This window comes from Cynocephalus volans, chromosome 11 (assembly GCF_027409185.1).
Source record: "Cynocephalus volans isolate mCynVol1 chromosome 11, mCynVol1.pri, whole genome shotgun sequence".
Classification (NCBI taxonomy): domain Eukaryota; kingdom Metazoa; phylum Chordata; class Mammalia; order Dermoptera; family Cynocephalidae; genus Cynocephalus; species Cynocephalus volans.
Genome location: NC_084470.1, coordinates 118,107,072 through 118,132,687, shown reverse-complemented (window position 1 = coordinate 118,132,687; position 25,616 = coordinate 118,107,072). Strand labels below are relative to the sequence as shown.

At 40.1% G+C, this 25,616-nt stretch overlaps 1 protein-coding gene across 1 annotated transcript; it reads left to right on the top strand.

The window, feature by feature from the left end:
* Window positions 1-440: 440 nt before the first annotated feature.
* On the top strand, window positions 441-25,616 carry LOC134390233 (complement receptor type 1-like). The gene is made up of 14 exons (XM_063113454.1): window positions 441-444; window positions 1,010-1,189; window positions 1,788-1,887; window positions 4,961-5,046; window positions 6,885-7,283; window positions 8,815-8,991; window positions 9,085-9,187; window positions 11,455-11,540; window positions 15,462-15,689; window positions 18,073-18,249; window positions 18,354-18,456; window positions 19,699-19,784; window positions 21,607-21,834; window positions 25,318-25,616. Exons 1-14 carry the CDS (start codon window positions 441-443, stop codon window positions 25,614-25,616), a joined length of 2,256 nt encoding a protein of 751 aa, XP_062969524.1.

The window sequence follows — 25,616 nt, the reverse complement described above, 5'->3', positions numbered from 1 at the left end:
TGGAGGCCTGACAGACCAACATCATGTGTGATTTAGCCTGAGGTGGTAGGTTTTAGTCACGATGTGAACTCTTGAACTAGAAGCTAATATTCAAGCTCTGCGATAAAAAAGGAAACAGGCAATGTAAATAGATAAATATCCTGTGACGACAACTTAAAAATAAGACAAATTTTTGTATTGGGGAAAAGTATTTAATGATGGGCAAGATATGAGAAACCAGCTTATAAATCCTACTGAAAACTCTCGTTATAGAATTAGCTCTAGTATGACTTTTATTCTTTGAAGAGACAATCGGAAGGGAGATGGAGAAGCTAAGAGAGAAAGCGTTGCCAAAGCCAAGTGTAAATGATTCCTATTTTTCCAAGCAAATATAGTTTTCTGACATCATATGATTTGAATCCAGAATTTTTACTCCTGGATCCTAGAGCTAATGGGCCATAATGGGTAATTAAGCTTAAGCTAAAATATGATTCAAAATATACTTTGCATAGTGTTTTCTTATAATGAGGACTAGTTTTTTTTATTGTTTTTGTTTTAAGGGGATGCTATTTGTTTCCTTTTTAAAACTGGATGGCTTAGGAGTCAGACCAAGAAAATTGGTGGCTACTTCCCAGTGCCAAGAAGCTTCTTGGGTTCCCCACCCATGCTTGTGAGCCCCCCATTGGAGTTTTGATGCATTGACATATAAGCAAAACAAGACAGGAAAGGTGGAACCTAGGAGAGGCACTCTTTCTGGCAAGCTGGAAATGTGAAAAATTAAATTAGAGCTATCTTTGCATTAAATTATATGAGCAGAAAGACTGGACAGCAGAGTAGCCTTCTAGATACTGTATTTTCTGGTGAGCGTGTGCTACTGGAACTTTCCTTCCCAGCATTACAAGGAAATTATTTTTCCATAACTAAAAGTTTATTTTGTTCTGGCATCAAATCTACCAAGGGAAAGAGAAAGAGAAAAGGCATTGGGTTATCTTTTTGTTAACTCTGATGTTTCTGATTTCTTGGTCTCTAGGTCACTGTAAGGCCCCAGATCATTTTCAGTTTGCTAAGTTGAAAACCCAAACCAATGAATCTCATTTTCCCATTGGAACATCTTTAAAATATGGATGCCACCCTGAGTATTATGGGAGGCCATTCTCTATCACGTGTCTAGAAAACCTAGTCTGGTCGCATCCCAAAGATGTCTGTAAACGTGAGTAACCTTGCATTGAAGCTTTTGCATGTCCATCAAATTATCTGTAGGATCTTATTTAACTTTTCAAAATTTTGGATATGAGAACACTTTTTTCAAAAGTGTTCAGAGAGGTGAGTATAAGAGTTGGTCTTATAGGTCATCCCTGATTGTTGGCTGAAATGTTCATTTAATGAGAATGTTTCAAGGAATATTTCTAGAGAAAATCTCCATTCGTTATGAGAATGTAAATAATGAATGACTCTAAACCAGGAAAAAAAAATTGTGTAAGAAGTTGTAAATTCTGTTTGAATAAGTAGGTGGGAAGAAATTTTATGAGAACCGTAAACTATACTGGTAGTACATAAAGCCATAAATAACCTTTGTATTTTGATAAGGGATACAAGGCGGAGATTAGACAGATCTAGAGGAGAGGTCTTTTTGAAGTGGCACTCAGTAGGTGGCTGATCCCAAGGCACTCTGGTGAGTTTCCAAAATCTGCGGAACCATCAGAACTGCATATGCCGTTCAGTACACTACAGGCAGGTTGGGACCTTCCATACTAAAAAACAGTTCAGGATGCTCTACCTGACTCTGAAATTCTGTTTCTTTCCCATAGGTAAATCATGTAGTAATCCTGCAGATCCTGTGAATGGCCTGGTGCATGTAGACACAAACATCCAGTTAGGATCCAGAATTAACTATTCCTGTAATAAAGGGTGAGTTGGCAGCAACGTTCCTTGGTTTGAGAGTTCCAGAACAGCAAACGACCTTCTAGTCACTTTTCATAAATGACAACTAGCCTATTACCGCCTGGTCTTAAAAGGCACAAACTGAGGTGTGTTACTCCTGATTGAAATGAACAAATGTCTGATAAGATTAGGGGAAAAGTCTGTATTCTTGTTGGAAGCAAGGCAGTGCATACAAGAAAAGTATGGCATTCATCAGATGGGAAGGAAGAAAATGGGGGAGGGTGTAGTCAAAGCATACAAATAGCCCTAAGCCAGGGTAGACATTGTAGAAGAAAAGAAGGCCATAGAGAAGTTGTGTGAGAGAGCAAATCTTGATGGTAATGGCACTATTAGTTTGCTAGGGCTGCTGTAACAAAGTACTGCAAACTGGGTGGCTTAAAACCACAGAAATTTATTTTCTCACAGTTCTGGAAACTAGAAGTCCAAAATCAAGGTGCTGGCAGGACCAGGTACCCTTCAAAGCCTCACGGGGAGGATCCTTCCTTGTCTCTTCCAGTGTCTGGTAGCCAGAGGCTTTCTTTGGCATATGGCAGCATAACTCCAGTTTCTGTCTGTCTTCACATGTCTGTCTTCCCTCTGTGTTTGTGTCTTCATGTGGCTTCTCCTCTCTGTGCCTGTCTACATCCAAAGTTCTCTGTTTTTGTAAGTAATGTCGGATGAGGGCCCACCCTAATAACCTCATCTTAACTTGATCACTTCTGCAAAGACCCTATTTCCAAATAAGTTCATGTTCACAGGGACTGGGGGTTGGGACTTCAACATGTCTATTCAACCCATAATAGAGCCCCCTTTGAAAATGTCAAGCATGAAGTGCTCATGGAGCAGTGGTGCTAAAGTTGTTGCTTACCCTTGCTCAGCACGCATTGGAGGCCCTGCCTTAACCTCACTCTTATTGTGAGCAGCTAAGCCAGTTAGAGAATATGGGCGAAATTTGTGCTGCCATAACTAACACTGAAAAGAAACTTGTGGCCCCTAGCACATTTGTCACCTACACCTCATAAACCATAGTACCTAGAATCTGACAAGGTGAAATTAGAGTAAATACAAACTCTTCTCTCTTCCTCTGAGCAGTGTTAAGTACACTTTGTAAATTCTCTGACTGTACCTCTTCATCTTGCATACTGAGTAAGGGTGAACCTCTGTATGGTATCAAACAAAAAACCATTAAACTTATGATAAGTAACAGGAAATGAATGTAAAAGAAACCAGTCTGAAAAATCAAGAGAAACTTTCTCCTGCAAAACAGTTCCTGCCAAAAAATGTGAAACTTTCAGAAAAATCTCCTGTTCATATTTTTACCAAGATTCAGCGGCACACAGCTTCTGGGAAACTAGCCAGGAAATCAGCAAAGTTTGCACATGAATAAAAAGCACAATTGTCAGACTAAAAAAAATTAATGAATTTGTGACAAACACACTGAATATTGCAGAAAATTAAAACAAAGAGTAAGAAGAAGACTTAATCAAATTCTCCCAGAATTCAGTGGAAAAGAATAAAGAGAAAGAGAAAAGAGAAGACATGTAAGACAGTACTAGGATTCAAAATACATGTAACAAAAATTCCAGAAAAGTAAACAAATAAGCCCATACTTAACCATCACTAGAGAAACAACTTTTGTATTTTAGGGATGGGGTGGGAAGGTGGGGAACATCAAAAATCCAGAAATAAAAATGTCAAAATATAATACCTGCCAAACAAATTTATTTATATCGCCACTACACTGATCCTACATAACACTAAATTGCAGAAGGTAATATTTCTAATGAGCCAAGCTGGTATTCACATCTACGGGCTCCAGATACATTAAAGGATAAGCAAAGACTCCAAATTATGCCATTTAAGTATGCTTTCCAGGGAAAAGAAGATAAACCTAGGCAATTCATAACTAAATTTTTTAAAAGGAGAAAGATAAACTTTAAAAGAATTGTCAATGAAGTAGAAAACTGGTTTTAAAAAAACACTAAACACCAAAAAAACACAAAAAAACAGCCAATTATTTTTAACAGTCATAAAACAATACAATGTCAGAACTAATTCTTAAAAAGTGGAGCTTTTTAAGGTAATAATAATTTAATAATAACCTCTAAAGTCATAGACTGCATCGATAAAACTAGAAACTGGGAGAAAACAAGAAAAAGTAGGCTAGAAGTATTACATAAAAGATAAGTGGACTGTACATATTTTGACACTAAAATTAAGAAAATAGGTTTAAAAATACCTCAAAAAAAGTTCATGGAAAGATTTGTATTATCTTCTAAATCTATTTTTCCATTTTTCCCATGCACTTTTGAAGTTCCCTTGTATGTGCTTTGCACATACATGTGCACACATATAAAATGAAGTTACTAATAGGAAAAAATAGGAGTTAACTTTCAAATTATTAGAACAACTAAGAGAGCCAAACTTATTTAGTCCAAAGAGTAAATGAGAGGGAGGAATGAGGTTCAGCCAGGAATGGACTTGCCTCTTCTGTCGCCATCAGCCCCTCGTGTTTGGGTCAGATCCGTTTTATTCATTGCTTCATTCTCGTCACTGGACGTTGTGTAATGAATGAAAGATGTAGTTGAAATGTATCATTTGGTTTAATCTCCCTGTTGAAAGACCAAGGCTTCTAAACAAGATCAAAAGCATCACATCTGGTGGGTTCTACAAGCAACGTGCCTCAACTAAAGTGACATATCAGGAAAATGCAAACAAACAAAAAATGGCAATCATAATAATATGAGAAAAGAGCAATTTAATAAGAAAATTATTAAACAGGTCCATAAAAGGATTGTTTTATTCTGGTGCCTGGTACAATCCACAGTGAAGCTAAGAAACTAAGAGGCAGAGTGGGCCATGAAGAGTTAGAGAAGAAGTATTTCTTTCAATGGGAAGATTATAGGCATGAGCATTAAGAAAAGCTGGGTACAGTAGGTACAGTTAGGCTCGTCCTTAGACTTCTCCCAGATCGTAATCTTTCAGCTTTGGCACATATGCGTGCTGTGAAGAAGTCGGTCGGTGTGTACAGCATAGTTATGCTTCACTTTTTTGCCTTTAGATACCGGCTCATTGGTCGCTCATCTGCTCAGTGTGTCATCTCAGGCAGTGCTGTACACTGGGACACAGAGCCGCCCACTTGTGAACGTGAGTTGAAACCTCTCTCCCTGTTCATCCACCAGTTAATCCTACAGTTGCCCCCTAGAGTCACAAAGAATAAATCTCATTCTTCTCAGAAATGCTATCCTTCTGATACTTGAAGAATACACGGGTACCTTCAAAAAGTTCATGGAAAGGTTTGTATTATCTTTTTGTTCTATTTTTCCACAAACTTTTTGAAGTCCCCTCATGCTGTCATATCCTTAAAACTGCTCAATGTGCCAAACTTCTAGATGCCCTTGGTTTTTCCCTATCTTGGCATATGATTTATTTTACACTATAGTTTCCAGCTCATTTTAAACAGTCCCCAACTTCCTCTTTTGTTGAATGCTTCCCAGGTTGAAGATCATTCTCTGCGATCTTCAAATACAAAGTTGTGTTTGAAATACAAATACAAAAACAAATACGAAGTTGCAGTGAATAGCCTTGCTTCCTGTCTGCCAGCTCTTTATGTCACATCACATATTCAAGCAGTGCAGCCCTCTTGCTATGCAAATGTTATCTGCATTATTGTTTGTGATAGTGAAAATGTCAGAATCATCTAAATGTTGAACATATTTCAAAAAACGTTTTGGAAATAATCTACTGAAAGGAACTAGGCATATGTTCTTTAAAATAAAAGAAAGAAAGAAAATAAGAAAGAAGTTTAAAATGTGCTAGAATGCATTAGGCTGTAGAGAATACTCTTCCAAATGGAATTGGATAGTACATCTTTATACTGGAATATTGTTCAGCCAACAAAGATATTTTAGGTATTTTTTATATATTACACACTTTAGATACATTTAGAAAAATACATTGTGGGGGGGGGATGTGTGAAAGATAATATATTGAACAGTTAAGAGCGGTTCCTTCTAGATAATGGCCTTAAAGATGATTTCATTCATCTACATTTTATGAAGTTTCTACAATAATATGTATCTTTTAAAATATTTTCTTAAAGGTTTAAAGAAATAAATCAGTACCTGCTTTAAGATATACCTGCCAAAAATAATAGAATTTTTTTGTGTGTTCTGGAATCCCTTAAGATGCCTAGGAATGAACTGCTACTTGAAGATTAGAATAAATTTGGGTGTAAAATTAGCTATGCCTCATACCTTTTTAGGAGTAGCATTTGTAATATATTTTTCCATTCTTCTATTTTGGTGGGTTATTCAAACTTTCTACCTTTTCTTGAGTCAACACTGGCAAAATACATCTTTCTCCCTAATATTCTCATTTTCAAATTAGCATACAGTAGGACACAATATTCAATTCCTGTTATTACTTCTGAATCTGCAATTATTATGTTTATATGTAATATTGTATATGTGTGCTTTCTCTTTTTTATTCGTTCTGCTAGAGCTTTTTGCTTTTACTTTTTTGATATAGACACTATACTGTATACTTTACCATATTAATAACCAATAGAAAAAACCAAATAGAGAACTAAATTAACAACAGTGAAATAACATAGATAGGTTCTCATTTAAAATGAGAAATAAATATGTAGACTATGATAATAGGGTCTTCAAAAAAGTTCATGGAAGGATTCGTTTTATCTTTTAATTCAATTTTCCCATGAACTTTTTGAAGTGGCCTGATATGTGGACACATTTATTGAAATGATGTTAACTGAGAGGAGCAAAACCCATAATATTGTGTTACCTATTCTGCAATTGCATAAAGACATGTCTTTACATTAACAAAGATTAGATGAGAGCAATACTGTGACTATTTACTTTTTGGTAATTTGGGTTTTTCTTTTAAATTGGTTATCAACACTTATGATTAAATATAACTTTAAGAAATCAAGGTTTTGTTTAGCTTGCTCACTCTTTTCCCAGGTATTCTTTGTGGGCCACCCCCAGCCATCACCAATGGAGATTTCTTTAGCACCGACAGAGAATATTTTCAGTATGGATTGGTGGTGACCTACCGCTGCAATCTTGGAGACAGAGGGAAAAAGGTGTTTGACCTCGTGGGCGAGCCCTCGATATACTGCACCAGCCATGACGATCAAGTGGGCATCTGGAGTGGCCCTCCCCCTCAGTGCATTCTACCTAATAAGTGCACGCCTCCAGAGGTGGGAAACGCAGTAATGGTATCTGGCAACAGAAGATTATTTTCCTTAAATGAAATCGTGGAGTTGAGGTGTCAGCCTGGCTTTGTCATGAAAGGACCCCGCAGTGTGCAGTGCCAGGCCCTAAACAAATGGGAGCCAGAGTTACCAAGCTGCTCCAGGGGTGAGTGGACTTGAGGCATGGAAGGGCCTGCACGTGACACGAGTTGTTGGAGGATCAGGACATCAGTGTTGGTTCTGGGGAGGGATGTGTGGTGAGCAGTGTGGATTGTGGGTTAGTAAGTTTGGTGGGGAGGAAGCATGAAATTAAGGTGTGTGTGAGTGTATGTGTGTGTGTGTGTGTGTGTGCATTTGTGTGTATGTGTCTTCATTTTGAGAAGCAAGAGCTTAATTAGCCAAAAAAGAAATATTTGGAGTATCATCTTCAGCAATTCTCAGGGTAAAGTGCCAGCTGCGATATCTCTCAATTATATCTAAGAATAATGTGAGCTTTCTCTATGGCCAGCTGCATGATAAACACTTTATATGCATTTTCTCATTACTCTTTGCAACAACACTTTGAAGTAGTGCTATTCTTATATTCGTTTGATAATGAAGTTAGCTTCATCTTTCAGAGTTGAAATAAGTTGTCCATGTCAGACGGTAGGAAGTGCACACCTAGGATTAAAAAGGCAAACGTGTCCAATCCCAGAGCCTGCATGCTCTGTTTCTTGTCATTCTTCTATCTGCGTCTATTGGCAATAGAAAGAGACTGGCTTATGAAGACAAGTGTAGCATCAGCACAGTGACAGAGACCTTAGAGTCTGTCTATAATGGTCCACTTTGTACATTTTAGCAGTAGAGTGAAAGTAACTTGCTCATATCCAAACAGATTTTTTATTCATCTTTGATGAGTTATAAATGAGATTGGTGGTACAATGGGTTCTGATGCCCTAAGCATGCACCAAAAGGTCTACAATTGAAGGTAGACATCGAGTCAAATACTCTCTTAGTTATGTGCCCTCTCATTACAAGGACTGGCTTATTTAGGGGCTTTTGTTCTTGGTGGCTCATCTTGTCTTCTTACGCTGCAGTAGCTGGCAGTGGTCTCGTAGGTTTTGTGGCTGATACACAGGGACAGAGAAGGAGCCTACAATTCTTCCACCAACTCACGTCAGCCTTGGGCAACCACTAAGAGAGCAGCTAGGAGGACAAAAGACACAGAGATATTAAGATGCTTATATGACCGTACTTCAGTCACAGAAGTGCAATCAGGGAGATAAGGGGACATCCATTAAATAGGCTTGGGCCCAGACAACCTTCTCATTTCCTGAGCAATGGGGCTGAAAATTGGGATTGCCTTCCTAGGAAATATGTAGGGAGAGAATCCACCAATATTAATAGCTCCGTACTGGACAGCCAGAGATAGGAGAAGGAACCTTGTGCCTTGAAAACTTATGAGTGAATTTGAGACCTTGTGCGAGGGAGAATTGGGTTCTCTTTTTCTACCTCCTACTAGCTATGAGGCATTGACTACATCTCTTTTCTATTTGTCACTTCCACATCAGTAAAATAAGGAATGTGGAGTATCATTTGACTTCCTTTGTTACACCTGAACACCTTTAAGTATGATTCCCTAACTCCCTAGAAGCCTTAGAGGTTAGCAAGATATTTCCCTATAACTAACAGGTACTTTGGATCCGTCCTTTCCACAGTGTGTCAGCCACCTCCAGAAATCCTGCATGGTCAGCATACCCCAAGCAACAAGGATGACTTCTCCCCTGGCCAGGAAGTGCTCTACAGCTGTGAGCCTGGCTATGACCTCAGAGGGGCTGCTTCTCTGCGCTGTACACCCCAGGGAGACTGGAGCCCTGCAGCCCCCAGATGTGCAGGTGCCCAGACTCTCTCTCTTATCTAGTTTCCAGATCAATCTCTTTGCCCCTCACTGGCAGTCTTACTTCTGCTTTGTGTTTTTGTTCTCCTAGTAAAATCCTGTGATGACTTCCTGGACCAACTCCCTAATGGCCGTGTGCTGTCTCCACTGAATCTCCAGCTTGGGGCAAAAGTGTCCTTCATTTGTGATGAAGGGTGAGTGTGACCACAAATAGAGACCAGGGACTCAGTGCTGGATGCTGACACCTGAGTAATGAGGGTTTATCCAAAAAGGGAGACTGGCTTAGTGGAAAAGAAGTACTAGAAGAGACTAATATCTGAAAAAATAATTGGAAAGTATGGTAAGTACCAGATGGAACCATGAACAGATGTTTGAAAAGTGGCAAATATACTGAACAGTAGAAATACAACAACAGATCTTAAAAATATAGATGGAACATTAAGTGTATGGATAAATAGTAATTATAGAGATGAAGAGGTAAATATTTTAGGGGGGTTGTTAAGAAAAGTTTGATATATAAGAGAAAGTTGTTGTAGGGAAAGTGAAGGAAAATGGTCAGGGCCCTTAGATGTTCAGAATCTTGCCGAGCATATGCTGTAAATATGCACATGTGCCCAGGAGTCCTGGGTTATGGACTTAAGTAAAAAGGACCAATGGCTCTAATCCACGGGGCCCCCCGCCCCCAGGATGTCCCCGGGGTTGCCATGGGGAGGCCACTACTGCTGCTGGAGGCTGTTGCTTCAAGCTGTTGCTGCCAGTGCCCCCAGGATGCCCTGAGAGGCCACCGCTGCTGCTGCTTCTGCGGAAGACTGTGCTCGTGTCATCTGCCAATGGCTCCTGGGATCTTTCCCAATTACCTAGCATAGACCTGTGTGTGAGGGGTCTGGTGACCCAGTCCATACAATGGGTTTGAAAGGTCTGAGCCCTAGCCCTGAAAATACAAATGGAAACTTAGTGTAACTAAAATAATGAAACATTTTGGCTTTAGTTATTGTCAAGCTATGGCTGGGGCTCACAGACCCCTCAAGCCCAATGTATAGACTGGGTCACAAACCCTTCATATGTGGGTCCATGAGCTAGGTAATAGGAAAAGATCCTGGAAGCCATGGGTAAAAAATTAATAGGCTTTATTCAGAGCTAGGAGCAGCCACCCTAGTGATTTCCCGGGCATCCTGAGAAGCACCTTGTATCAGAGCCGTTAGTCCTTTATACTTTGGTCCATAACCCAGGACACCTGGGTACCCATATGCAATTACATTAGATAATAACCAAGGAACACCTGGGCACACAAGGCTATTTACAGCAAATTCTCAGCAAGATTCTGAACATCTGAGGGGCCCTGATCATTTTTCTATGTTTTCCCTACAGTTATGATTTGTCTAACCAGAAAATTAGCATAGCTATTTGCTATAACCCGACAATTGGTGTCGTCGCACAGCTTTATACTTGTATATAAGATAAATAACATGCAAAGATTGTTTCACAAGATTTTAAACAAATCAATAGTGGAACTGGAATGGGAATAAAAGAGTAAGTAGAAGTATTTTTTAATCCAAGTATATCTCACAGTATTAAGCTGTGTTGGAGGGAGCATGAATACAGATGTTCATGTTTTAAATAGTATCATTAGTCTTTATGCGAATGTAAATTGTCTTAGCATTATGTTCCACTGGCAGGTTAAAAAAAACAAAAACAAAAACAAAAAAAAAAACTTGACCACAGAGCAGCTGTTCTCAATTTATTCCAAGGACTCCTTGACATACCAGCTACCCAATATAAAGACCTGGAGGCAACTCAGGAGGCCATTGTTCTGACAATAAATTGGATATTTCAGGATGATTTCTTCCAAAGACTGCTCATCTCCTCATCTTTCCCTCATTTTCCTAGATAATTTGGCCTTACCCTTCAATAATCCGGGGATGCCATAAGTATCGTTCAGGAACATTCCAGCTGTAGTCTCCAGAAGAACAGTCTTCTGATGTCTTTTCTAATGATTTACCAACCTAAACCAGGAGCTGTTTCCCCCCTGATCTGCTGTCTTAGAGAGAGAAAAGCTACATTTTGCATTAAAGGACAAAGTTCCTGCTAATAGCAAAAAGGTGGCTCTCAGCAGTCAGGGAAAGATGACCTCCTGAAGCTCTGGAACCAGACCGAGGAAACTCCTGTCTGTGTGTTTCGTTCTGCAGTGCAGGCTGGAGGTGTGGTTTCTGCCTGGTTACTAAGCTCTACCCGTTGTTATGGCTTTGCCCCGCAGTGGAAGCTGCACTTTTTCTAAAAAGACCTGGTTTCTCAGCCTCTATCACTGAGAAACCAAGTGAGTAGAAGTGTTCCACCTGTGCTTTAACTTAGGTATGAAATTGCTAAATATCTTAGGAATTCTCAGGGAGGAAGCTGAGACCTGTGAAGGAAGGGAAGAGAGAACTGATGGGTTCACCCAGTTACTGCTACTTTTGTTCTTTAGGTTCCACTTAAAGGGCAGTCCCATTAGTCACTGTGTCCTGGTTGGAACGAGAAGCCTTTGGAGTAACAGTGTTCCTGTGTGTGAACGTGAGTAGAAGGAATACTTGTTCAATCTGGATCTTTCTCTGTTTAGGGTTTTTTGTTTGTTTGTTTGTTTTTGCTTTTTCTTAATGTGGTTTCCCCATGCAATTACCTAATGTCTGCTCCTCTGTTTATGTTCATTTTTGATAGAAATAGGTTATTGGAATAATTACAAGGAATGTTCTGAGGAAAAATAAAACTGAACATCCTGTGTTTTGGGTACCATCCTATATAAATATTTACAAGCATACTATGTGCCATAAATGGTGAGAAATGCTTCCTTGACTGAAAGAAATTTAGGGCATTATGCTTAGCCAAATTTTTCTTGCTTTCTGTTTTTTTGTTTTCCTGTCAGAAGTAATAGTCATGCTTTAAACTTCTATCCTTTCCTCTGTCATATACTCATTCTTTCAACAAAAATGTTTTGCACTCCTATTATGTGCCAACCAGTCTTCTGGGAACTTGGGATACATCTGTAAACAAGACAGACTAAGTTCCTGCTCCCATGTTTGTTTAGATTTTTGTGCAGAGACAAAGACTAAAAAAGCAGAGACATAAATAGAAATGTTCAAAAAATATTAAGTGTTATTAAGAAAAAAATAAATAACCCCCAAGGTAATACAATAAAATAGTTATGTTAAGGGAGATAAGAAAACCCAGGAGGAGAATAAAGTTTCCATTTTAAATAAGGTTCAAGGAAGTCCTCTCGAGAAAGCAACATGTGAGCATTGATGGGAATTAGTTGGCTACCAAAGTGCAGAGGTAGAAGAAGAAATGTCCCTATGGATGGAGCAGAAAGAGCTAAGGTTCAAGGCAGAAATCTTCCTGGTATTTTCTGTGAAAAGCCTGTTCCTGACATTTTCTGGGAAGCTAATATGTTTTGTATGGAGTGAGAAAATCTAGGAGTGGTAGGAGGTGACCGAAGAGAAATAAGAAATTAGGTTTTCGCTCTGAGCAAGGTGAGACGCCATTGGAGTGTTATGAGCAGAAAAGTAACATGATCTAACTTATTTGTAATGCTATCACTCTGACTAGGAAGATCTAGGTTGGAAAGAGATATGTCGTAGCTCGAGATTCCCCAGAAAATAGTGCCAGAGGCAAAGCTGAAGCGATACTGCTCTGTTGTGGGGTGCGGTCATAGGGCAGCAAGAGTGGAAGGGAATAAAAAGGGAGGCGGGGAGGAAAGGAAAGCAAATAAATAAAAGATGTGTGCTCGTGAGATGCCCATAAGTTTCACAAGAAAATCAGCTGCTTGTTTGGACGTATAGGCCATTTTAGAGAGGCCCTGTGGAACCAGAACTGTCCATCAGGAAGAAGAAGAGCAAAGCAGTTTATCTGCTGGACGTTCCTGTCTCCTGTGCATGCCATGGCTGTTAACCCCCTGGTTTCCAGGTTGGAATAGCTAGTCCCTCTGGGCAGACTCTGGGGACACAAGAGACCATCATCTCCATGGTGCTTCATCTAAGCCAAGAAGTGATAGAGAGTGCATGGATCCAGTCATGTCTGGCTTGGATGTGGGAGCTGCTTTGACTCCCGCTGTAGTGGGTACAACAGAGGTTGTGCGGGAGCCCATCTCTCACCCTTGGGGAGGATGGGACGGGCAGTGTTGTTAGGAAATGAACTCACAGAGGTATTAGTCTGTGCTCTCAAGCGAGAAAGCAGCTGATTACCCAAAGGGCAGATGTGGCTGAGCAAACCTGGGGATGTAGCTAAGAATTCAAATTGGGAGGCTATTGTGACAGACTAATTAGAGATGCTGGCCCAGGATAGCAGCTGGGGGAGGTAAAGAGAAGTTGTCAAATTCTGGATATATTTTAAAGGTAGAGATGATAAGACTTGCTGATGGCTTCGATAGAGGGTGTGAGAGAAACAGAAGAGTTATAGAGGATTTCAAGGTTTTTAGCCAGAACAATTGCAGGGGTATAATTTCCCTTAACTGAAATGGAGGAAACTATGTGAAGAGCAAGTCTGGGAATGGGAGGAAATCAAAAGTTGAGCTTGGGACATAAGATTAGTCTTCCTAGGAGATATCCAAGTGGGTGTCTTGGAGAGACCTGGGCTGGTTATACACATTTAGAAGCCATCAGTGTGTCTATGATGCTTAAAATCAGGACTAACAGAGGTCACCGAGGGGGTGAGTGTGGCTAGAGAACACACACACAGGCTGCACCTGGGCTTCCAGGATTAAGAAGTTGAAAAGATGGGAAGGAATCAGCAAAGGGGATTACGGCAAGGCAGCCGCTGTAGTGACAGGAAACGCAGAAGGATGTGGTGTCCCGGAAGCCAAGTGGAGAAATTCTTTTAAGGAGACGAGACTAATCAACTGTGTCAGATTCTACAGAGATAAATAAAATGAGGACAGAACACTGACCACTGGGGTTAGCGACTGGGAGATAATGAGTGGCCTGACAAGTGGTTTCAGTAGAGGGGAGGGGGAGGGGATGCCCGATTGAAAAGAGTTCAAGGAAAAATAAAGGAGAGGAATCGTATCAGAACATAGACAACACCTCAGAAGAGTTTTCGTGTCAAGAGAGTGGAGGACAGAACGATAGCTGGAGAGTGACACGGGACCAAGGGGGTTGTTTTTTATTTTTAAGATAATGGAAAAATAGTGTGTTAAATACAGAAGCACTACGACTATATCCAACCTGCCCCTTTATTTCTTCGCTACATCAAACAGGATGTTACTTTGTCTTCTGATCACAGCTATTGAAAAATACGTGTTTACAATAGAATTTTGCTTGAATGAATACTTTGCTTTAAAATTGGATGTCTTGTAATGATTTATATGATGAAATGATAATTTTATCTTTTATATTTGGAAGTCGGATATTTGCCCATCAGAACTTTTCTGGAACACTTAGGAATCATGAAAGACACAAAGGAAGAACACGCTCATGAGCCTGAAGACACCTGAAATCACTCACTGGCGTGTAGACACTGGCTGAGCTATTTTAGCCTCTGATTAGTTTATCTATAATTCTTTCAAGCTGCAATATCCTCTTCCCAAATCCAAATCAAATTAGAATGGGGAAGGAGTGTCTCCAAATAGAGACACTCAAAGAAAAAAATGTGTGTTTCTTCAATGAAAAAACAAACAAAACCCTGTAAAAACCAATGTCTCAAAATGCATCCTAGTTTTGAACATTTGGAAACACGTGCAGCAGTGCGGAGTACGGTAGTCCCCACTTACCACGGTTTTACTTTCTGTGGTTTTAGTTACCCATAAAATATTATTTTAGTTATCTCAAAAATATTAAATGGAAAATTCTAGAAATAAATAATTCGTAAGTTTTAAATTGTGTGCCATTCTGAACAGTGTGATGAAATCTCAAGCCATGTTGCTGTGTCCCACACTGTAGCTGCTCTCTGCCCGCTAGTCACTGGGTGGCTGTCTCAGTTATCAGATCCCCTATGGGGTATTGCAGTGTCTGTATGCAAGTAAGATTTTGAGACTCACAGCCTGGCACCATTAAGAAAAATTAGCCACTAGTACACAAATATGAAATGTGAAAATATATTTTAGAAAAATGGCTCTAGGATGAAGATCCTTGATGTCAAAGATCGTGCTTATCTTGTGCTTAAAACAATGCTTGTTGAATTAATGGATGATTTCCCTTTAATGTGGCTCAGAATGTATTTATTTGTTTTAAAGGAATATGCTCTTAATTATCATTTAGAAATCTATCTGAAGAATTCAGAATGCTTATATTTCTTTTGGACTCTTGAAATAAACATTGATTTAGACATCATTTCATTTAGCTCCACCTCGGCAGAGGCCTAATACATAAATTTTGCAGTTTTTACTCTCCTTAAGAAATAAAATATTGATTGACAACACAGTCACACCATGCCATAATTATAGAAATACCTCAGATTAAAATTTAAAACTTTTAATGAAACTTACAGATTTTGTCTTCTTTCTAGAAATCTTTTGTCCAAATCCTCCAGCGATCCATAATGGCAGACACACAGGAACTCCTGGGGAAGATATTCCCTATGGAAAAGAAATATCTTACACCTGTGACCATGACCCAGACACAGGAATGACCTTCGACCTCATTGGGGAGAGCACCATCCGCTGCACCAGTGACAGTCAAGGGAACGGGATTTGGAGCGACCCTGCCCCCCGCTGTGAACCTTCTGTTCTTAGAGGTCAGTACCCACTTCCACGTATCCTACATGGTTCCAGTATATCTAGACCCAGTCCTCCATGTTTCTATAAAAAGAGTTGGGTGCTTGTTTGTGAGTTGAACTTTGTCACTAGTGGAAGTGTCAAAATCACATGCCACAGCTGAAACAAGGGTTCGAGCAGCGCAGAGGTGTGTTTGAACAGGCGAGATGTGAAGAGTTCGTCTTGCTGGTGGAGTGGTGAGGGGAGGGTGAGGGAAGGAAGGCAGTAGAGAAAAGTATGTAACTCAGGAAGAAAAATGCATTCGTTGTAAATGACATGAAAACAACTGCCTCTGAACAGTAACCAAGTATCAGTACAACTGGTGCACACTCTCCACAAGTTCATGAGAACTGCATGGGCGTGTCGAGGAGAAAACTGGCAAATGGATGTGATTGAGCTAAGGCCCTAGCGAGTCTTCTGCTGAATGCACTAAATAACCAAAAAGACTCTCTTTGCCTTTGTAGCTTAAGGTACACCCACTTGTCAGCTTGCCCCTGGTTCGCATCCTAATCTTTGGGATACTATCTCCATTATCTGTTGTCTCTGATAACTGTCAAAAAGTAATGGTTTTCTACGTCTTTTCTATAAAACACACATTTTTTTTTTTTTTTTTGTCGTTTTTTCGTGACCGGCACTCAGCCAGTGAGTGCACTGGTCAGTCCTATATAGGATCCGAACCCGCGGCGGTAGCGTCGCCGCGCTCCCAGCGCAGCACTCTACCAAGTGCGCCACGGGCTCGGCCCAAACACACATTTTATATACATTGTTTAATGTAATGCTTAAAGCAAATATACGAGTATGAGGTAGCAACTATTCTTGTCCCCATTTTTTATTGAAAAAACTGAGTCTTAGAGATGTTAAATATCTTTTCCAAGGTCAAAAAGCTAGTGATAGGCAGAACTAGGCCTGGAATTCAAGAGGCTTTCTGACTCCAGAGCCTAATAATACCATGTAGTGACATGTGCGATGAACAGTAACATATGAAAAGAATGATCGTATCCCTGTCACTAGAAGAGGTCAGCGGGCAAATGAGCCAGGAGGACCAAATGATGCATCAGATAAAAAAGGCCAGGAATCAATCATTCCATTCCAACTCTTCCATGTTAACACTGCAAAGATTGAAGTTTGGAAAGGGGAAACACCTTGCTCAAATCCTAATGATTCTATACCCCTCTCTCTATATATAAATATTTTTTATGTGTCTTCAATTATGTGTGGTTCAGACTGAGGCTCAAATGCATTCTGATGCCCTAATCATCCACCAGTTGAGCTGTGTATGGAGGCAGTCAAAATTTGGGTCAAAATCTTCTCTAAGCAGTATGTTCTCTCATTAAAAAGTGTGTAGGTTTTTTGCTTCCTTGGGAATGTTGTTCTTGATGGCTTCTCTTGACTTCTGAGGCTGAAATGGGAAGAATCAGCAGGAAGAAACAGGGCTGGTCCACAGGCAGGGAAAGGAAGCTCACACTTCAGCCCTGTGCTGCCTAGAGACGAGCTGGGAGGGAAAATGAAGGGGCTTCGGGACTGATGACACAGGAGGCTGGGTGGAGGCATCCGGAAGAAGAGACCTGGGCAAACGTATCCTTTGTTGTTGTCTTAAAGATGATGCCTGACAGACCACTGCATTAGGCCGTTTCTGCTGCTTATAACAAAATACACGGAACTGGGTATTTTATAAAGAAAAAGAAGTTTATTGCTTACAGTTTCTGAGGCCAGGAAGTTCAGACTCCAGGGAGAACATCTGGTGAGGGTCTTGGTAGTAGTGACAGTGACCCAGGGGTCTCACATGGCAGAAAACAGTGGAGCAGAGAGAGAGACTAACCTCTCACATGCTCTTCTTTTAAAGACCTCAAAATCATGGCCCTGACCACCATTTTTAACCCATTCACTATGGCATGGTCCTACAATCTAATCACATCCTCAAGGCTCCACCTTTCAGTGATTGTAATAGGATTTCCCACCCACAGAAGTCACAGTGGGAATTATGTTTTGGGGGACACTCAACCCTAGGCAGCCACCGTTCCAAGAAGTGTAAGGGTAGACAAGCCACCAGCACTCACAGCTGTACTGAATGGCCTGTACGTGAAAGGAAGAGGAATGATCTGCCCTGTAGTCTTTGGAATGTGTTTCACAAGGGAAAACACTGACAAGGTGTTGGAACGACCTTGGTTCTGGTCACGGCTGTGCTTGGTATCCTTTGTATCCTTGTCAGTAAGATGTGGGTACTGAACTGCCAGGTCTTCTCACAGCTGTACTCTGTCATGGTGGCTTTTAAGTCATGTGCTATTTCCATACTGGCAGGTATAGGATATACCACGAGATATTCTCCCATAACTAACAAGTACTTTGAATCTGTCCCTTCCATAGTGTGTCAGCCACCTCCAGAAATTGCACATGGTGAACGTATCCCAAGGGACAAAGTGGACTTCTCTCCCGGGCAGGAAGTGCTCTACAGCTGTGAGCCTGGCTATGACCTCAGAGGGGCTGCTTCTCTGCACTGTACACCCCAGGGAGACTGGAGTCCTGCAGCCCCCAGATGTGCAGGTGCCTAGACTTTCATCTGGTTTCCACATCGGTCTCTTTGCCCCTCACGTGGCAATCAGTCTTACTCCTGTTTTATTTTTTTCTGTTTTTATTTTTTCTCCTAGTGAAATCCTGTGATGACTTCCTGGACCAACTCCCTAATGGCCGTGTGCTGTCTCCACTGAATCTCCAGCTTGGGGCAAAGGTGTCCTTCATTTGTGATGAAGGGTGAGTGTGATCATGAATACAGACCAGGGACTCAGTGATGGATAGTGACTCCCTTAAATTCAGTGTTTAATCCAAGAAAAACTACCCAGAGAGATTAACTTCTAGGAGGGAAGTTTTCAAATAAGGGTGGGGAATCAGTGGCACCAGTATCATGAGATAAAGAGAAAATGGCACTTATTACTCAGTGTCAGGTACAAACATAAATACAGTCACTAATCAGGAATTTGCAGTTGAAGCTTGAAGGGAATGGGTAAAGAGTTATTTGGAGTTAGGAAAAGCTAATTTTGTGTTGGGGTTGCTAGAAAAAAAAAAGTGTGATAAGACAAAAGAAACATAAAACCCATCAATACTAGAATTTGTAATAGTACATGAATAAATATGTTTAAATCCAATCATAAATCTTCATGTCATTGACACTTTGACAGTGCAATCAAAACGGCCAATGTTATTGTTCCAGGTAGCAGTATTAGTTATTTACTAACTCTACTCCTCTCGGCTATATGCACTATCAGTCTGTGTGAGGGAACAAGATTGGACAATCAAACAGTTATGTTTAATAATTTCCAAAATATCTTTGGCATTTACAATGTCCACCACCCAGATTTTTGATTTTAGAATGATTTCCGATTTCAGCAGATTTCAGAAGGACGGCAAGAGCCAGTAGTAAACTGGACATTTCGGGGTGACAGAGACTGCTCCTCTCACCCTTCTTTTTTTCCTAGAATATTTGGTTTAATATGCTTCTTTGAGCTTCCTCCTGGCTCAGTACAGTTGCAGTGGCAAGAACAATGCCTATTCCCTTTCTAGATGTTCTCTGCTTTGCTTGCCCAGTTGGAGAGTGGGTCTTCCTCAGGACCCACTAATAAGTGACATATGTCAGAGGGCCGTCAATGAGGTGACCTCTGAAGGTATGGGTTTAGTGCGCATACAGAAGTCTGATTCTGAGTTCAGTGTCTTCCGTAGGTGATGCTGGGCAATGACATCAGGATGAAGATTAAGCACATCAGTTGTAATTGCTTTGCCTGTCACAGGGAACTGTGATTCTTTAGGATAATTTGGCCTCTGAGTTTCTGACAGCTACTGAATTCAGATCCCTAATGGACTAAGACTTTTAGCTGGGCCTGACCCTAAGAACCAAATGCTATTTAGGCTGAAGTGAGGAAGCTGAGTATTTGCATCTATCAGTGCAGAAGCAAAGGGGGGGGATGGAATTGCTGTCTGCTACCGCTTTTCTCCCTTCAGGTTCCAGTTAAAAGGCAGCTCTGCTAGCTACTGTGTCTTGGCTGGAAAGAAAAGCCTTTGGAATAGCAGCATTCCCAAGTGTGAACGTGAGTAGAAAGAACCGTGCAGCCTGAATAGCTCTCCTTATTTTTTTTCCCGTGTGCTTTTCCTCATAGAATCACCTGTTCTCTGGATCTTTCTTTAATCAAACTACTGATAAAAATACTTCTTTGCTGGGAGAATTTCCAGAAAGGCCTTTTAGGTTTTATATATCATGTGTTTATGTCACTAATCTGTAAATCACTAGTTTAATGAGAGTGTTGGCTTCTGTGGGGAATGTGTGGGGAAAACCAGACAACATAAAGGTGCACCAAATTTTATTTATTCGTTTACTTTTTAGTTTTGTCAACAAGGAGCAATATCTTAAATTTTTATGTTCTTTTATCCAATCACATACCTAAACCGATTTTTCAGCTTCTTATATAGTCCATAGTATTTACTGATGGAGGGCTTCCCACATGCCAGGACCTTCCATGTGTGGAAAGAATAATGAATAGGAAAGACTCACCTCTGCTTCCATGGGGTTCATTTTCCAGTTGGGAAGCAGATCATGAACAGGAATATAAGTAAATAAATGTTAAGAAAATATAAAATGCTATGTTAAGTAGTAATGTTATGGGATTAAACAGAGTTATATGATAGATTAAAATGGTGCCAGGAGTTGGGGTCAATATTTGACATGATGTGCTGCCCCAAATTTCCAAACCACCCACTTAAGTAAAACATGCCAAAGATTCATAAACTGACAAATAGATAGCAGTATGTGTTTTATATACCAAGACATTACTGATTTATCCTACTCTGTCTACTAAAGCAAGGCAAGACTTTTTTTCTTTTTAATCCCTTTCCCCTGATGATAAGAAAAGTGATTATTTTAATTTGGATTTTGTTAAAATACCTTACTAGAAATCTATTTGGATATCTTATGGTTGTATCATGTTGAAACTTCATAAGAGCACTCGATACATTAGGAACTCAGCTATCCAACAAACTTAACCTTCCAGAGATACATAAAGCGGAAAATAAATATCTACGTGAACTTTGGATGAACACAAACGGACAGATAAGATTCGGTTATGGGATGTCAGTCATTCTTTGCTGTACTAAGGCCCTTACTTTGTTTATGTAAACAATTCTGATAAACTTGGCTATCTATTCCTAAATTCACATCAGATTAGAAATATCAAATTAGTTTTAGAGAGGGAACTGCTACAAACAAATACACTAACAGCAGGAAGAAAAGAGAGCTGACAGTTTGGAAAAAAGAAAAAAAAGGAAAAAGGCTCTCTGGAATCATCTAATCTGGATATAAAAAGCACTGTAGTTATCAATGTATTCTGCGAGATAGATACAAATATCTTTTCTGTAGATATTTGGTGTTGGTACTGGTGATAATGGACTTGAGTTACCAAGAAACAATTAGTTGTGCTAAACATGATAGTACATTGTTAATGAACTTCACAAAGACTTCCCTGGAACTTAAGGTCTCTGAGGGCCAAAACCTTGTCTGACTTTGTAGCTCATTGTCAACACAGGACTCTTACTATGCCTGATGTGAAGGAGGCCATCAAATGGTTGTTAACAAAACAACCACAACAAAACTAATTACTTTCCAAATTCATTAAACACTTAGCTACCCGGATGGTCCAGGAGCACTACCTTTCGGGCTTTTGTGATAAAGTATAATTTAGGTCTCACCTCAGTTAATTCCTTCTCAGCAAAGCCTTACAGATTGAAATTCCATCCACGTTAGTGATGGTCTTTCCAAAAGAAAAATACTTATCCATAACGCAGTCACAGGGTACCCTTGTTGTATAGTCATCTTGACTGAAACTCTAATAGAACTTAAAGTTCCTGTCTTCTTTGTAGAAATCTTTTGTCCAAATCCTCCAGCGATCCATAATGGCAGACACACAGGAACTCCTGGGGGAGATATTCCCTATGGAAAAGAAATATCTTACACCTGTGACCACGATCCAGACACAGGAATGACCTTCGACCTCATTGGGGAAAGCACCATCCGCTGCACCAGTGACAGTCAAGGGAACGGGATTTGGAGTGGCCCTGCCCCCCGCTGTGAACTTTCTGTTCTTGTAGGTCAGTACCCACTTCCACATATCCTACGTGGGTTCAGAATATCTAGGAGAGAACCTGCATATTTCTATAGCGAGGCTCATTTTTTGCTTGTGAACATGGCTTTATTATGAATGTCAGAGACAGAACTGCCTCCCTGGTGAAGGACAGATGGGCTCTAGGTGTGTCACGCTTTGTCCCAATTGGTAGTTTTCTGATGGCCCTTCCTGTGGAGTGCAGAGTGTGGGGTGGTCAGGGGAGGAGGGGATGGAAAGTTGAGAGAATCAGTAAGGTCCATATTTCATAGAGAATATTTTCAAGGCAGCGAAAACAAATGCCAAAAAAAAAAAAAAATTACTCTCATGCCATCTCTACTGCTACTTATCTTTATACCAGATAGGTGGGTATGCTGAGCAGAAACGTGTCGATGGCATAATTTACTGCAAAATTTGATAATGCTACAGAAGTAATGAAAGAAACTCAAATGTAGGTATTTATTCTTTCATCGCTTGCAAGTGTTTTGTTCAAGCTGCTCATGAGTCTTGCTGGCCCTTCACTTCATCATAAACAAACAAAAGTCAGGATGCCCTGGCAAAGCACAGTCTGCATCATGCCCTTAACCTCTGTAGCTCATTCCTTTCACATATTAGTCTGGCTTGAGATGACAGTACTGACAACTGTAGGTCTATTTGTGGCTGTGAATGCTCCATCCCCTAGGGAGGACAGAATAGCTTGTAGATCCCTGTGGCACTCCCACCTCATACAGTTGGCAGGTTTGTGATTCAGTGCTGAGAGGTCTAGGTTTAAAGAATCCGACTTCCACTGGTCAGCTAACAGTGACAGGCGTGTTACCGGCCTGCTTCTTCATAGCCAGTGATATTATTGAATGTGTTGATTGATGCGTTCATACTCCTGTGTTTAACTGAATGTCTTTTCTTGCGTGTGTGTGTGTGTGTGTGTGTGTGTGTGTGTGTGTGTGTGTGTGTGTGTGTGTGAACTGTTTGTTAGCATGCCCACCTCCACCCAAGATCCAGAACAGTCACCACGTTGGAGAACATGCATCTCTGTATCTTCCTGGGATGACGGTCAGCTATTCTTGTGACTCTGGCTACCTGTTGGTGGGAAAGGCCTTCATTTTCTGCACGGAACAGGGAACCTGGAGCCAATTTGATCATTATTGCAAAGGTGTCTCATTTCTTGGTATTTTTTATTCTTGCTGAGTCGTGATTGACACGTAAGGCTCATAAGGCTGAGCGATCATTGAGATGATGGTGACTTAATAAGGCTGAGAGGACACTGAAGTGAGTATCAATAGAGGAGGAGAACGGCAGGACTGAAGGTAGGAAGGAAGGCTGCCCAAGGGCCCTCAGCTCTCCTGAGTAAGTAGGAAGAATGGATGGAACGTCCACTAACACAACAGACATCAAATACCAGTTTTGAATGCTTTCTGGCTTTTAACTAGTACCTCCAAATGGCCTCAGAGGGTCATAAGTTATCCTTACAAATACCCTTAGAAGGTGAATAGGGACTAGAAGCCTACATTGCTGTAAGAAAAACTGAAGCCTGATGCGAGGCGGTGTATTGTCCGCCACACGCGAGCAAAGTGGCTGAGAGTCATTAATTCCTGGAATTACTGGGTTTGGAGCCTCATGAAAACCTGCCAGGCCAAAGGTGAAGTATTTCCTTTATCTGTTCCACAGAGCAAATCCCCACAAATTACTTCCTTTATTGGAGTCTATACTCACAAAAATGACACTTGATTTTAAAATCTTTCCTGACAGTATTCTAAAATGCTACAAAATGAGGAATTAAAAATAGTGTTCCACAACTAGGCAGGAATCTGTGGTCTTTATAAAAGTTATTCGTGTTAGGGTCCAAAAGAATCTGATGAGGTGGAATTATGATTCTTGCTGCCTTTCAGAGGAGGACAAGGTTTGGACTGCAGCTCAGCCCCAGCTTTTAAACACTGCACTGTATTCTGTCTTCTTTTAAATGTGGTTCTTTTGACTTTACAAAAATGTGAGTTAAATAATTCTACTTTTTGTTTGTTTCTTTCCTATTCTTTCCTTTGAGAAATACTAGACTAAGGTCAGGGATAAGGTAGGAGGGACTTCAGACATGCCTGTGTTTCAAATGTTAAGGAGTAACTAGTCTTTAACCATGACCTGCCCCGCTTGCAGGAACATAGGCCCTCCCTATCCTCAAAGCCTCAGAAATCCTCTAGTCCTCCTAGCCCTCTTGTTTTAGAGAAAGAGAAAATGAGGCCCACCACAGAGATTGTGACTCTCTTGTGCTTATTTGCAAGAATGGATTACACAAAATACAGAGACTTTGAGCAAAATCCATAGAACCTTTCTTTTTATTTTACAGTAAACACCAGGTATAATAAAGAGTAAAGTCTTAGTAATCAAACCATAGAAAAGCTGCAGTAAAAAAAATAAATAAAAGAATATTTATCAAACAAGAAAGATGCCAGCTTTTTTAACTGAAATATGATAGACACCTGAAGTACATTTCTCCTTGCTTTAGTTACATAAAGAAGTATGAAGATTCAGGAAATATTTCAAAGATTAATTGTATAAGGTGAGACTCTAGGAAGGTTCTTCTCCTGAAAATAAAAAAACTAATATTCCGTTCTCTTGGCAGCTACTTTGTTTTCATTTATATAATATTCATTTTGACTCAACTGTCCTCTTCAAGCATGCTTTTATAGCAGTGGTTCTCCACCCTTAGCACTAGCAAAATCAACCAGGAACCTTATTAAAAAGACAGATTCTTAACTGGAGTTCATGGACTCTAATTCTGACTTTGATTCTATTTTGAGGTGTGGTCAGAAGTCTATTTTTAACAAATCCACCAGAACATTCTGATGTAGGAAGACCACAGACTCCACTTTAAGTAATGCCTATTTACCTTGTGGGTTCTTATAAAGGGAAAAAAGATTTTAGGCTAATTTTGAATCTATTATAATTGAAAAGCAGGCTTTGCTTGAAGTTAAGATGGTATTACTGGCTGGGCAGAAAAAGCAAAATGAATGATGAGTTCAATGAGATAAAGTAAATTAATTAGAAAAATGATACTTTAAATTCAGAATTATGTTGTACTAACTTCTTTGTTTTATGTATAGAAATTGGCCAGAAACATGCATTTAATCAAGAGCAAAAATACCAGTATTTGTTTTATACCTAGAGAGAGTTAACATGATACTCCTGTTTCCTTATGGTGTGACCCAAGTGGATTCAGGGATAGAACATGTTGCAGAATTGTTAATAATCAAAAGTGGATGTGCAGCACATTCCATATTCCCTTACTTTACATGAGAGATAAAAGCCAGAGAATTTTAAATTATAAGTTGTTGAGGTAAAGTCAATAATTCTCAATTGAACATATGCCCCATCTTTGCCAAAGGCAAGTAGGTTTGGGGTCTTAGATCTTTCTATTATGGCTGTTTCAACTAACGCAATTCACAATAAAATATCAATTTCCTTCTGATTTTTCTAATTTCAGAGGTAAAATGTAGCCTTCCACAGTTTATGAATGGAATCCGGAAGGAGTTGGAAATGAGAAAAATATATCGCTATGGAGATAACGTAACTTTGGAGTGTGAAGATGGGTATGCTCTAGAAGGCAGTTTCTGGAGCCAGTGCCAGGCAGATGACAGATGGGACCCTCCACTGGCCATATGTACATCTCGTAAGTGCAAGAGCAAGGCATTTAAGCCCTTCCCAGTCATAGTTACTGTTCATTCATTTGTTCATACTGGCATCAAGTGTGGTATGAGGTTTATGGCATATGCTAGGAGCTAA